General features: G+C 40.0%; 1 protein-coding gene across 3 annotated transcripts; it reads right to left on the reverse strand.

Annotated features, from left to right (window-relative positions):
• Positions 1-656: 656 nt before the first annotated feature.
• PRELID3A (PRELI domain containing 3A) lies at positions 657-12,208 on the reverse strand. Of its 3 annotated transcripts, none has more exons than XM_085322519.1 (6): positions 12,048-12,207; positions 8,653-8,821; positions 8,116-8,205; positions 7,280-7,350; positions 7,083-7,185; positions 657-1,966 (listed from the first exon to the last, which is right to left on the reverse strand). In XM_085322519.1, the coding sequence occupies exons 1-6, from the start codon at positions 12,077-12,079 to the stop codon at positions 1,853-1,855; spliced, it is 579 nt and encodes a 192-aa protein (XP_085178645.1). In that variant the 5' UTR covers positions 12,080-12,207; the 3' UTR covers positions 657-1,852. The 3 variants fall into 3 exon arrangements, with proteins under 3 accessions (XP_085178645.1, XP_085178646.1, XP_085178647.1); XM_085322520.1 differs by lacking the exon at positions 12,048-12,207 and adding an exon at positions 11,558-11,728; XM_085322521.1 differs by lacking the exon at positions 657-1,966 and adding an exon at positions 4,851-5,272 and having other exon boundaries at positions 12,048-12,208.
• Positions 12,209-14,134: the final 1,926 nt, after the last annotated feature.

Here is a 14,134-nt window from a genome sequence, read left to right on the forward strand (position 1 = left end):
ACACACACACACACTTATCTCCTCCTGTCATTTGCACAGCTCTGCTGTAGCTGCCTTCCCCTTTCTAGCAGGACGTCACAGGAAGCTATAACATTCTTCTGCGTTCTTTGTCAAGAGATTGGCGTGACATTCATTGGAAAAGCATGACAACTGACTCACACCAAAATTATTCGGCACATCTTCCACAAGAGGAGCTGCTACCACACCTTAAAGTTCTAAGTTTCTGTTCCAAAACAATAAAGGCTTTAGGTCCATATTAAAAGAGCAATGTAATTATTAGCTTCTCAGTTAATTGCTTTTGACTAATATATTTTTTAAAAATCGAGTTTATTCATTAGGATCATGTAATTCAGCTAGACTACCAAGTTAATGTACAAAATATGGACTGCAATCTCCTTTAAGCTACAGACATTTTAAGTTACAAGCTTAAAACGGAGTGACCAACATTTTTACTCTTCTACTCTTTTTCAGAATTTACCCATGCTCTCTTAACAGCTTCCTAAACACATGGTTGCCACTGGCACCAATAAACATGTTTGCAACATTTACTTCAGTTTGTGTACAAAAAAAAAAGAAAAAAAAAAAAAAAAAGATAAAATGCCCTAAACAGAGGGCTGCATAAAAAATGTATACTACGCCTGGACCAACTTTTGTGAACTTCAAACAAAGGCTAATACTCTGTTATCAATCTGTATTTATGTATGTTTTAAGAAAGCCATTTCTGCAGTTACTAGAGTATTTTTCCACATAATGACAAATGTTTAAAATGATCCTAAAAACATTTTGTGCCAATATGGCAAAGTGTTAAAAAAACCCTTAAATTAAACCAGTAGTCAGTAGTTTGTGGAAAGCACTGAAAAAGGAGAGTCCATTTGTTTTCCTTCTACTTTTGTCTTCTTTTAGAGAAGAGAAGGTAACTGCTTATAAGATAATACTCTTTGAATTTCAAGTTTCTTGCTTATTTCTCATCTGAGCTCTTCTACTTATTGCATCAGAGTCTCTTCCTCAGTTAAGACATGATGTCAAAAGCAAGAACCAGTGGAACAGCACAGTCTCTTCATTCAAGTAGCCTATAAGTAGCTGTATTACAAAAGAAAAGTATTTTCCAGCACCTTCCAAGAATTACCACTGCTCTTCTGGTAGTGAGGAGAGGAACTACAGCAAGTTAATAAATATGACAATAAATTATAACCTTCTCCCTACAAAAAGCAGTTTAGACTATTAACATCAATAGAAACTTTATGTTTGGATACAAACATCCAAGAGGTAATGTAKCTGTGTGTCTTGTTCAGACAGCACATTTAAACATCTAAGAGTTAGTACCACACAAGTTTCAGCTTTTCAGGATGATCCTCTAGGTATCTTTTTCTATAGTATCACATTCTCTCTCACATAGTTCCCTTTGTCTGTTTTGTAGCCTCTTTGACCATTCAAAATTCAGTGCTTTAGTACCTATCAGACCTTCACAGAACAAATGCTCTTATGAAAAACCCTTAACACACACAGGAGTTCTTTTAAAGTTAGAGTACAAAAAGCTAAGATGGTATAAATTACAAGAAATATTCTCTACTTTTGTTATAAAAGGCACAGTTTGAAATGTGCTAAATGTTTTTTTTTTTCCCCACTGTTTAAAGGAGTTTGTTTAAACCAAAAGAGCATTTGCAGAAGGTCACATTCAGTAGGCAACAGGAGCTGCTGTGGAGACAGGGGATAAGGTTATTTTTCCTGGATTTTTCTTCTGATTCAATATTTTTATAAACATAAAACACACGCAGATCAATCTTGGAAGGGAGATCTACAAAAATTTTGCAGAATAAGACTTTTCTATTAGTTTACTTGGTAGTTCTTTGCTTCAGTTTTCTGTTGATGCTGCTGCCATAGCTGATTTCACGTTTTCGCGCGTTGACTTCAACTCCTCCAATTCTGTGTTTAATTTGCTAATCACCCATTCCAGGGCATCTCGACCCTGCCAGGAGAAATAATTTAGGATCAGACAGATACAATGCTACTATTCATAYTCCTATAGTTTTTCCTCTGTCAGACATCAGATTTGTTTTAAGATTATTTTCCATATCCTGCATAGTTTGATATGGGATTATATTGGCAATTTCTTAGCATCTTCTTATTGAAACTTCACTGCAAAGACATTTGCATAACCCACATGCAAGAACTTAATGCAATATTAGAGCTACCAATAGAGCACCTATGCAAAAAGCCTAATTCAGCAGTTAAATTCTGTTATGTAGGAGCATTGCTGTTTTTACAGTTTACTGCTCCTGCTATCCCAACAGCAAATCTGTGAAAAACAATCTAGCTACTGTTCTCAGAATCTTTAACCAAGTTATATATGGACAGCTTTTTAGACAATGATCCAGCAGAAAGCAAGTAAGTCTTCCAAATGTTCTTAGAAAGAGCAACTAAGGGGTTTACCTCTAGTAAGAGTTTACAAAAATAGAATCACACTGAGTTCTATATTCATGTACAGCAACTTTTCAGCATATAAAACAAAAATGAACTGAAAGGCTACAATCATGCCTTCTACATCAAGGCACGATCTTGTTTTATTCAGTTCTCAGAATGGGTATGGAGTGTCTCAAAGGTAAAGGTACTGAAAACCAACGCTTTAGCAAGAGCACTCAAATCCAGCTAAATAAGCACTTTGAAAACATTCTGCCTTATGAAGGCTCTACAGCCGGCCATGCCACAGTGACCGCAAGATGAGTGTACAGCCCCACAGTAAAGGCAAAGATAAACAGATGCACCTTAACTAAGTTAATGCCAAAATTTCAGAGCTCCACGTTCTCAGGATGACAGCTTTTGCCAAAACAAGCAGGTGGTGTGACACCAGTAAAATATCTGGCCCTATCCAACAAGAAACCAGAGACATTCATCATTATTACCCTCCTAAAAGCAAGAAATACAAGGAGTGGAGAGCAGTAAGTAGAAGCCACATGACTTTAGCCTAGGACAGAGTTTTTCAGATAAGGGGTCTGAACCTCAAGACAACAAAATTTTCAGAAAAACAAGCATCAGTGTTCAAGTCTTCTGCAGAGACCGAGGMAAAGGGTGAGGGAAAGCCCCACCGATACAGTTTTATTCTGAACTCTGATACGCTATTTTTGCTGCAAGAATTGTTAAGTCTGAGTTTCTGGGAAAAAAAAAATCTTAGAAGAGTTTGCTTTAATTTTTGAGTTCTTTCCCTTTGAACACTAAACTGACCATGTTTCAGCAGGTGATAACATCCTAAGATTTCATCATCTCTAGGCTCTGTGCAAGACTTGGGAACAGTACTGAAGTATGCATAAAAGCACCCAGACAAGAGCAGGCTACTGCATAGCAACAAGTTGTAAGTAACCACGAAATAGTTGAGTAGAGTACTCTTCAAAGTACAAAGTAGAAAGAGGGAGGAGGAATCGCATTCCAATAAGCACACATTTGGATATTTAAAAGTCAAGTTGAAATGTCCTCCTAGGTAACACATGTACAGTGAACAGAGTAAGACAACAACTTAGATGTTRTATTTATCTAATCACGCTAGTCAAGACAGTCAGGCAGTTTTGATATAGAAAACGCTCAGCAGAAAAATTACYGAGATCCTTTTGAGGCCCTGACTATGAAACAACCAGGTCAGAGTGTTTTAGCTGAYGTATTCATTAACAACAAAAATCCATGACTTTCAAGGTACTTCCTTCTGCTTTYACGATTACATAGGTTTGCATGCATTTCCTTAGTCCTGCATATGCTGTATGCTATGTTTTGCAGCTGGGAGTAAACACATAATATTGGTGAGAAAGTTCAGTAGTATCTTGCATGGGAATTTAAGTTACAAATTTTAAAGAGATGCAAAGCCTCCAGGTATCACAGAACTACCCAGTTAAAAAAAAAATCTGACAGAGGATTRGTCTATAAAGTTTCACAGTGCACAATAATTTCTACAATTCATTAAGCAAGCACATTCATAATAAAGCATGCATATTGCATTAGTCTTTAGAGCATGTGTTAGCAGTATTATGTGTGTTTAATAGACCAAACAGTGCATGTGGAGATTTGTTGACAGAGCCTAGATAACTGATMAATGCTGAGCTTTTGTAGTTAAAATTTGGTAGAAAAACAGCCATAGAGGTTTAGTGGAATGAGAAATTAAAAGTAAACACTCACCACATATGCTGATCTCAAAATAAGGAAGTCTGAAAAAACCCTACATTCTTAATTAAGAGTAGCAGCATGATGGGTTTGTTTTTTGGTTTTTTTTAAGTAATCTTATTAGTTGAATAAGGAATGACAGAGACAGGCTAGACTGACTAGTGGAAGGAAAACAATCAGCACAGAGGTACCACAGAGGCAATTGCTCTTAGCTCTATCAACCTTTAAGTCAGATTTTCTCATAGTCACATTGCTTAAAGGACATGTCACTACTAAAATAAATATAACTACAAAACACCAAGAAAGGTCTGGCATTCTTACAGCTTCAGGCTTTGTACAGATTTCCACAGAAGTTGACAGAAGGGCAGCAATATTCCTCAGGCATAAGAAAAGCAAATACAACTTCACTATACAAAAGATTACGGTCGTTAGGCAATCTGTTTTGAGAAGTCAATTTTATATCCTAAAGGTACAATTCTGTTTCATTTTTATAGTGCCAGTTCCAGTGACTAACCAAATCATTAATTCCTTCAGGCACTCCTTTCATATGCCCCCCCCACCTTGGGGAGAGAGCGACCATGAAGATCTGGAGCTCGGAGCATGTGTTCAGGTGAGCGTCAGAGAACGGAGTGGGGGCCCTCCCAGCGCTCTGGCGTCACTCGGGGGCAGCCTGCCACTGCCATCACGCGCTGTGGCTGGGGGGGGCAGGGGGAGGGAAGCGGGTACCGCGCTCCAAACGTCATTCACATGCCTAGTTATCTTCAGTAAACATTCCATTTTCATACCAACGAGCAACACCGTGGTATAAGACATGGCYGCAGCAAGTTGGTCTTTCAGTGATACAAGTATGGGTTAACTGATCCATTCTAGGCCTGACCCACTCTACAACTTCAATGTAATGAATATGTTTGCCATTCCTGTATGTAATGTATATAAAATATACATGCAGGTTAATTTATGAAGTTCACATCACAACAGCCCATGCACACATTTGCTAGAAAGCTGAAATGCTGTACCAAGAATAATAATGCTGGCATTACCACTAGTTAGTATAAACTGCAGATGTGGAGAACTGCTAGCTTAGAGTGCTTTCAGAATTTTGAATTATCCACTCAATAGCATCCCACCCCTGGAGTAACACAGAAAAGATTTGCAACATACGGCAAATGATTTTTTCATCATCATTGCAATAATAAGGTATCATCTGCCATCTCTAAACCTCACGGCAAAATCTCACTATTTGCYTCCTACTTCCTCATAATGATAAAACATTTTCCAGCAACTTTTATGAAGTCTAAGAAGGTTACTAAGAATACAGCAGCACAGCATAGCATTCTAGCAGATCTAGTAAAAGTTCAGTAGTTAACTGGGTAAAGAAAGGGCTAGTAAGAGCAAGTATGAATTCCTACCAAGTTCAACATCTTTGAACAGACTTTTTAGTGAAACAGACAGGACAAGGTTCTTTTTGATAATAAGCTGATGAATCTGTGTTTTTTTAGAAAGGCAAGACAGAAGGAGAATCTTCAAAAACAAAGTTCTCACAAGGGTGAGGCCTGAACAGGTATCAAGAGAATAACAAAAAATATTTATACTCTTTCTCTGGTTTCATTAGAGATATATGAATTTGAGAAATGCCAGGAGTTAAATTCAACTGGCACTTCTAAGTATTCCCAGTTATCCGGCCATTCCAGCTAACTAGTACTTTGCTTCCTKGACTCCAAGTCAGGCTGACTTTGATTGTGAGCTAGGGTTTGGATTTCTGTTGCCAGCGTATATGCCCCAGCATCAATTACAATTCCCTTCTCATTCCATTACCCTTTAAAAATCTAACTGAAGCATGTTCCATTGMTGACTTTCAAAGAAACAGAGAGTGCTCAGCTACCTACCATTACTCTTCAATACCTTGAATTTATCCCTTTCTCCTTCCCCATTCCCCTACTTTTTTAACCCATTTTCCCTCTCCGTTTTGAAGATGCATATGGCAGAGAGGAGAGGGACTTTCTTCTCTCTTATCTAGTTGGTCAGTGCTGCCTATCAAGTTGGGTTACATTTGCATGGTCAAGCAACATCTCTCCCAGGGACAAAGAGCTGGCTCTTTGCACAGGCTCTCCGCAATAGTAGCAGTTACACCGGCCAGATTCTCTTTTCTATTTGTTTGTTGCATCCAGGTCAGCCTCCTCTCTCTCCCCCAGTTCACTCATTCTGTCCTTATGTCCAGGTTCTGACACACTGAACCTCTCCAGCAATGAAGAACACAGGCTCAAATTTCAGTCACACTCATCCTGCTGTTGGGCAGTGACACCTATGCTTCTTCAGCAACTGCATTTTTTTCCCTGCCTTCACAGAAAAAGTATAGGACAGAGTGCCCTAGGAGCCAGTGATAAGCACTCCCACAGATCTGCCTATGCTTAAGCACAGCTCTCTGGCTGCAAGCCATATAAAAAGGTAAGCACAAGACAGAGGAGTTGAGCTAGCATTACTTACAAATCCAGAATAGTTTCATCTCTTCACAGAATATGCCTTTGCTTACATTACTTCAAGTCAAGGGCAAAGAGACCCAATAATGGATAGGAACTGGAGCAACTGACACAGAAGCTTAGAAAACATGCTATAAAGCCTGAGAGAGAGCTTTCTTCACTACTAGCCTTCAACTCCCAGGAATGAGAGATGACTGTTTAAAAAAGGTACTCTTATTAAAAGGCAACCATAGCATACACACAGGGGGTTGTTTGTCYTGATGTGAAATTCTAGATAAAAAAAAAGATTTAAAAGGGAAACTTTTTCATGCTTTGGTAAATCATAGTCTTGTTGAGGTCACACAAAATGTCATTTGAAATTCTGTGCATAAAGTTTAGTGAAATTAAGTATAGTATTCAGCATGCATGCTTGAGAATTACTTCAACAACAAAAAAATGGAGAACAGAATAAAGATGTTGTACCTTTCTGGCATTAGAAGATATTGTGTTTGCCATTAAGCTTTCCAAATAACTGCTCAAGCTAATGCCTTTGACAGTAATAATTGCTTCTTGAGTTAGCACAGTTCTGTRAGAAAATAAAGAAAATTTATCAGTTAAACTGAATTGAACTAACATTCCATCTCCTACACACAAAAAAGCATAGGAATATCCTCACTTACTTCTCAGGGTTTTCAGGATGAGGTGTGTAAACCAGTCTCTCATCAACAGACACCAGATTTGTGAGAGTAATCTTAAAAAGAAAAGAAAGACTTGAAATCCTCAGTTTTTGCCTTTCATTTTTCAATAGTACTACTTAGTGCATAGCACTCACTTTAATGTCAGAGACAAAGCAGTGTAGATAGAAAAACACAAACAAAAATACCTATAAAGGGYGATGCATCTTCTACTATCCTAGATGTAATTATAATCAAAACTCTTATTCACAACAGAAAGCACAAACAGCTTTCTGTTAGTTTTCATTGAAAGTTGAACCATATCTGATTTACRGCATACAATTCTGAGAGACTCTTCAAGACTAAGATCACCCCAACTCTTTTCTGAGTGTACAAAAGATTAATATGCAGAAAGGATGTGTTTCTTGAGCAAAGACAAAGCAACTCCTACAGATAACTCCAGTTATAGTTAAAATTCCCAAATTATCAAAATATTGCATAATACTTTATCTACATGTTGTGAGAAACAGTGTTGCAAATTAAAACTTCAGTTGTGTCAGTGTAATGCAGAGTAAATTACTTTACCCGAAGTCAAAGTCTTTTGTTTTACACATCTTTTGCACATTCTGAGAAACAACCTTATATTCAGAACAAAATCACAAATGCTTCAACCAAAAGTATTGGAAGTTTCCTGCAGGAGCTGAGGCCTTCACACCAACCAAGACATGTGGAAATTGCCTCCTCCTAATGAAGGAGGCAAATATCCATTTCCTAAAGCTAAGAGATACAGAACCTCCAGTCTCCAGAATTAATTACCAGAAACTTATTAAACTATCACTCACATTAGTGGAGCAAAGTTCCATCTTTTTTTCCACTGGATCCACCACAGAATGTTCCTCAATATAAGTCAGAGTTCTACTTGTTCCTAAAATCTGAAAGCAAAACAAAAATACAAAAATTAAAAAGAAAAAAAATCAAAATAGTAAGTTTCAAGTTCTTAGTAACTGCAAATAAGTACACAGTAATTAACCGATACCAAAACACCGTAATCAGTAGTAAGACTACATAGTGGTAAATGCTATCAGTTATATAAAATGACACAGACCAGTCTGAAAGGCATATATAGACAGTTACACTGCAAACATATTAAAGCCTACAACATATTCCTGCTACAAAATATTCTGATTACAGCTTTGCATATGTATATATATGTATTACAGCTTTACAATRTAATACATTACATATTTCTGGAAAATATTTCCTATAAATTAAGCTTTTATTTGGATTTATTTGAATTTATTTGAATTTAGCTCCAATTCAAGATGATTACAGAAAAATGCATCACATCATTAGCAAACTGTAAGACTGTAAAATCATACCGCTTTTACAATACTTGGTAGTCCCCATTCTGTGCTGAGAAGACGGTGACTGTGCAACCTCCCCTGATTATCAAGGCTTCTGTCAAGGACATCTACTCCTACCACACATGGATTCATTGGGTTAGGATACTTTCTCATAGCAGCTTTGATAACTGTATCCCAGGGGTGCCTGGAAAAAAAAGGAGACAACATTTATAACTATGTTGTATTTAAGTATTTAGCTGATGCTAAATCAGAGATCTAGCTCATGTGTACTACATGTGCTGTACAGCACCCAAGCAGCTCCCAAGAGTTCAGCGATGCTTGGAAAGACAATAAGCAAGAATTGATATATACATGAAAGTAAAGGAAACATTAACTCCAAAACTAACAGAAATAAAGACAAGACRCAACAGTCACAAATTGCTACAAGTGAAATTCTGATTAGCTATACAGAAGAAATACATTGACAGAGTGGCTAAGCACTGGTCCAAATAGGCTGTTGAATCTCCATGTATTTTAGAACTCAACTGGAAAGGCAACCTGATCTAACTTTTAAGTTAGCCCTGCTTTGAAAAAGACACTGGACTAGATAAACTCCAAAAGTCTGCTCCTACCTAATTTTTTCTATAATTCTAAGTATACCAAATAAAGGCAAAAAGAAGTAAGAGAGGCTAATGAGCACTTATAGCATAAATAAATAACCAGAAAATTTCAAAATAAACAGATTTTCAGAAGCCATATCAACTTACTGCTTTAAATCTTGAGGCACCTTTACTACTACTTCCAGCAAGCTTGTTAGCATGAATTAGAGTTCTGGCTACTCTTCTCATTGTTACAGACCAGTTACTATTAAATAAGTTTCAGTCTCAGTGACATCTAYGGTAATCTCAAATTACTGGGATCAGAACAGTGAGGAACAGGCTGTCCCACACGTATGTTGTGGGACTTCATACATCTTGTTCTGAGATAACCAAAGCTAATCCTAGCAGAGACTAGATAAATAACAGACTTGGCCCAATACAGGAATTTTGTTCCTAAACAATGATATCTGCATTTAAAATAATTGATACATGATATGGAAAGAAAGGTTTGTAATACCCTTAAAATATGACTAATGGTATCCATCTTAATAAGGCCTAAGTGTGCCAACTTGTACTGAAGAGTTACACTTAGTGCCTTAAATGAATTTGTTTTTCAAGAAAATTACTTTTTGTCTTAAATTATATTAGTACAGAAGAGTATTAACAGTACACCATAGAAAGAACAAACAGAGGCTTGCAAAAATAAGTCATGTTCTAACAAGAACAGCATGAAAACGTCTTTCAGCTTTACTGGTGCAACCAAGAAAGAGAGAGTCCTCAATTACTGATGCAGGAGGAGAGCTAGAGAATCACTCCTGTTGACTGGACTACAGACAACAAGGAAGTTGATGATCTTTACATCATAACCTAAACATCCAATTAACAAAAAACCCACAAACTGACAAGCTCAAATTGCAGTGAAGTGCCCTGGAGGGTTTATAAGAGAGTCAGAGATCTAATAATGCACAACAAAGTTCCATTAACCCCTAAACTGAACTATCTACATCTGCACACCTTGAGGGCCTTACAATACAGACTTCTGAGAAAATGACAAATAGAGTTTGTGTCTCCCCGGTGACAGAAATCCATCTCCAACTCAGAAGTTATGCTACGCATAAGTAGGCTTTATTAGCTTCTGCCTATCATAAGAAGCTCTAGTTTAGTTACATCAGACTAATCTTAAAGTTGAATGTCTAATATTTGTGTCACTATGACTAATTTAGTTATGTTAATGTAACTAGAAAAAGGTATAAAACCACATTTGGTTATTTGGTAAATGTTTCAATAATTATCACTATTTCTACTCATCAGGTTTGAAGATTGTTAAGAGATACACTGTTTTTAAGAGATGAGTTATCGGTGGCATTTTAAGAACYCCATTATTAACCTCTTAAAGACAAGGCCCTAAGTTAGGGCCCTGAAGTTGTTGAGAAGTCAACATGCCATTTCAAGTTCCTATTCAGCTTGCTTTCTTTGTCTTAAATCTTCCAGGACATGTCCTTCTTCTATCTCTTCCACTTTARGCACTAACTATTAACTTAATTCTCACTTCACCYCTCCTTTAAATTGCTGTGTTTGTTCAGCCTAGGTATTTAGGCTCACAGGCAAGCACCCATGACACTGTGCAGCTAACAGTGTCACAATGCTACCATAAAGTAATATTAGCTCTCTTTACCTATTTGCCTCCTTTAAATCAGGATGCATGCCACACTGTCAAATCTGTAAAAATAGCCAAGGGAGGTGTTACAATTGTGATACATCACCAAAACTACTGTCTTCCATATCATCTCCCTTGTACAGTTTCAGCCGATACTACACATGTGCAGGTACTTTTGCCTATTGCTTTCCAGCTACATAAAACTGGAATTGCATGATGAGAACAGTCTTCAAAATGTTTAGTGCAGCAAAAGAGGAACATTACAAAACTTACACAGCTGTCACTTAATGATTTTTTTCTGCTAGCCATCTCTTTGAGTGCATCTGATAGGTAAGCTAACATATAAAATCACCCTGCTCATGCCTCTTGGAAGACATCAAATGCATCAGTGGCTTTGATTTTTTTTTTTTTTTTTGATAGTGTGAAAGTTTTTTTAATACCTACATCTTATCTCAAGCAATTACGTTGTGTCATCACTTTTATGACTGCTCTGTTGGATAGTACTTCCCACTGCTTATGCCATCAAAAAGAGATGGGAGAAACTCTCATACAGCCATAAGGTCTGGCCATATATGAAAATGCATGACCTGACAGAGATCTGCACTTCAGGCAGTACAGCAGCCCAGAGCAACTGCTGGCAGGCACAGGTACCAGCAGGACCTCTTTCCAGCTTACCCTCCCTGACCTGAGCTCCGCTAAAAGCCTCCTCCACACCTCCGCTCTCCACCCCCGGCACTCGCGCAAGCGTTACGTGTGCCCGCGCAACCGGTAAAGCATCACCGCCCAGCTCCGTCCTGCCTCCTTCAGGCCGGCCTGGGGCATTTCCTGCTTCCGCCCTGCCCTCGCCAAGCCGCCGGGGCCGGGGCCGGGGCCAGGGCCGGGCCGCCCCGGCCGCCGGAGGAGGAGCGGCAGCCCGCCGAGGGCCCCGCACCGCTCAGGAGCGGCCCGCCGCCATCACGTGAAGCGGCGCGGGATGGGGGGTGGGGAAGAAGAGCATGCGCCGCGGCGGTTAAACGGCGGAGGCCGTGACGTGCGGAGCGCGCGCGCCGCGGCCGTTAAACGGCGGGGGCCGTGACGTGCAGACCACAGCGCGTGAGGGCTGCCCTCAAGCGACGCCAGAGTGCCGGCAAGGGGAACCCGCCGCCGGCGCCCCCGCTCCYTTCCCCGCCGCTCACCCGAACACGTGCTCCGAGCTCCAGATCTTCATGGTGGTTCTCGGCCCCGCGGCGGGGGGAAGGAGGCGGGCAGGCAGCACGCCGGTTCCGGCGGCGGCGGCGCGCTACAAGCCGGCCGGCCGGCCGGCAAAGACAGGCGGGGGCGGGGGGCGGAGCGCAGAGAGCCGGCGCCGGCAGCGGCCGCGCTGGGCCGGCGCTGCGTCAGCCGCCGCCCACCTCTGGGCGGAGCCCGCAGCCCGGCCGGGCTCTTAACACGCAAATCTTTAGGAATGAATTACGCTGGAGTCTTGTTTTAAATACACTGACAATTTTTGATGTAGTACATAGCCAAATATGGTATAGGTATTGCTATACCTAGTAGCGAACGGATGTTGTAATTCCTTAATCTATCTTTGCAACAAGCAAATACAGTCATTTTCTAGTGAACTTTGAACATTTCAATATAAAATGCCATTACGTTGGCAGAAAAACAAACAAACAAACAAAAAAAAAAGCAGAGGGAGACAAGCTAGTGAGTAACAATTCACTTTGCCATACCTTTGATATGTGGAAAGTTTGACTTTGTTAGACATTTTAAGGACAAAAAAAGATATCAGTGAAAAAAGCTACCCGTCCTTTAAGACTAACAAGTAATAAATTGATGTTTAATTGAGCTATTTCCCATATGTTTCATTATAACCAAGCAGATAAAAATATGCTAATRTTGCTCTTGTTTCAAAGGAGAACAAATCAGTAAGTTTAATGAAGTATTTGTGGATAGTACCCATAGAGGAAGTAAAGAATTGAAAAAAAAAACATCATTCTTCTTTTTTCCCCAATTTTCCCCAATGTAATCTAGCTTCTATGGATGCATCACGTAGTTTCCTGTCTAATAAGCTGATAATATTTTGTGCTATTTTTAGTTCATGATAATGTGTGTSTGTTGCATCTTTAAAAGATTTTGTGTATTGTTATCAATAAAAAGCATTTGGAATAAATCTCTTGACATGGCCACTGTCTTTTCACATCTGTTTAGGTGAAGGTGAAAGATTTTTACAGCAGAAGAAAAAGCTTCCTTTATCACTGTATCTAAAACTCCTCAGTGTGGCCATTTTTGATGTCAACATGAGAGCACACATAGCCTATAGGATGACTCCACCCAGGCCCAGTGCTGGGAAACCTATTGAGMAAATGTGAGATTTCTCTTCAGTACAGGATCACCAATCACCACARCAGAAGAAACTGGAGCCAGTGGCAACACTCTCCATGGCAGCAATGGCTCCTGCAGACGCAAATGTCAGACACAGAGACCGGTTGAAATCTTCCCATCTTTAAGGGATGACAGCTGGAGCCCTGAACCAAACAAGATCCTGAAAGCAAACTTAATTATCCTATATTAAAAATCTTCAATCACAAGTTTCTTCAATCACAAGGGGATTTTTTAAACAAACTCCATTGACTTTCTTCCGTGACACCTTTATGGTTCGCAGGAACTCCTTGTCAATACAAATATAGTCTTTTAAATTAGAACCTTTAAAGAGCATTCTTTAGCCTTTCTGGTTTGACTCCTCCAATCCTCCAGTGAAATGCTTGATTTAAAATAAAACAGGTAGGTGACACAGAACCAACGAAGCTCAGACTTCCGATGGATTCGTGCCTTGTGGCTGTTTTTCCTGTGGCTGTGAGCTCAGCTCCTGTTAGCCATCAAAGGCTATACATAGGAGCACAGGCAGAGAGAAAAGAGGAATCGCTTGTGAACATCCAAACTGCTGGAAAGCAAGAGGAACTAAAAAATAAATCGTAAAACGGGGCCAGGTAGAGCCCCTGCCCGGAGCTGGTGCTCGGAAGTGCTGCACAGCCAGGCACACGCCGCACCACCTCTTCCTTCGCCCTCCACCACACCCGGCAGAGCCTGGCCGCAGCGGGCAGCGCCGGCCACGTGCCCGTGACGTCCACCCGCGCTCGCCTCCGGCTCGACCTGTACTGCCAAGAGGAGCCTCGCCTTTCCAGTGACGTCACCACTGCTACGCGCCGCCGCTCCCCTCCCCCTCTGACGTCACCTTGACTCAGAAAACACGCCGGCCGCGGCGGGCGGGGTTAAAGAAGGA

This window comes from Rhea americana, unplaced genomic scaffold (genome assembly GCF_003343005.1).
Source record: "Rhea americana isolate MKP2758 unplaced genomic scaffold, rheAme1 scaffold_78, whole genome shotgun sequence".
In the NCBI taxonomy this organism is placed as follows: domain Eukaryota; kingdom Metazoa; phylum Chordata; class Aves; order Rheiformes; family Rheidae; genus Rhea; species Rhea americana.

Excerpts from the sequence above, each read along its gene's own strand:
- PRELID3A (XM_085322519.1), bottom strand. The coding sequence starts at position 12,079 with ATGAAGATCTGGAGCTCGGAGCACGTGTTCGG. Across the intron at positions 8,206-8,652 it reads TACCAAGTATTGTAAAAGCG|ATTTTAGGAACAAGTAGAAC; the intron begins GTATGATTTTAC and ends TTTTGCTTTCAG. Across the intron at positions 7,351-8,115 it reads TGGAACTTTGCTCCACTAAT|ATTACTCTCACAAATCTGGT; the intron begins GTGAGTGATAGT and ends TTTCTTTTTAAG.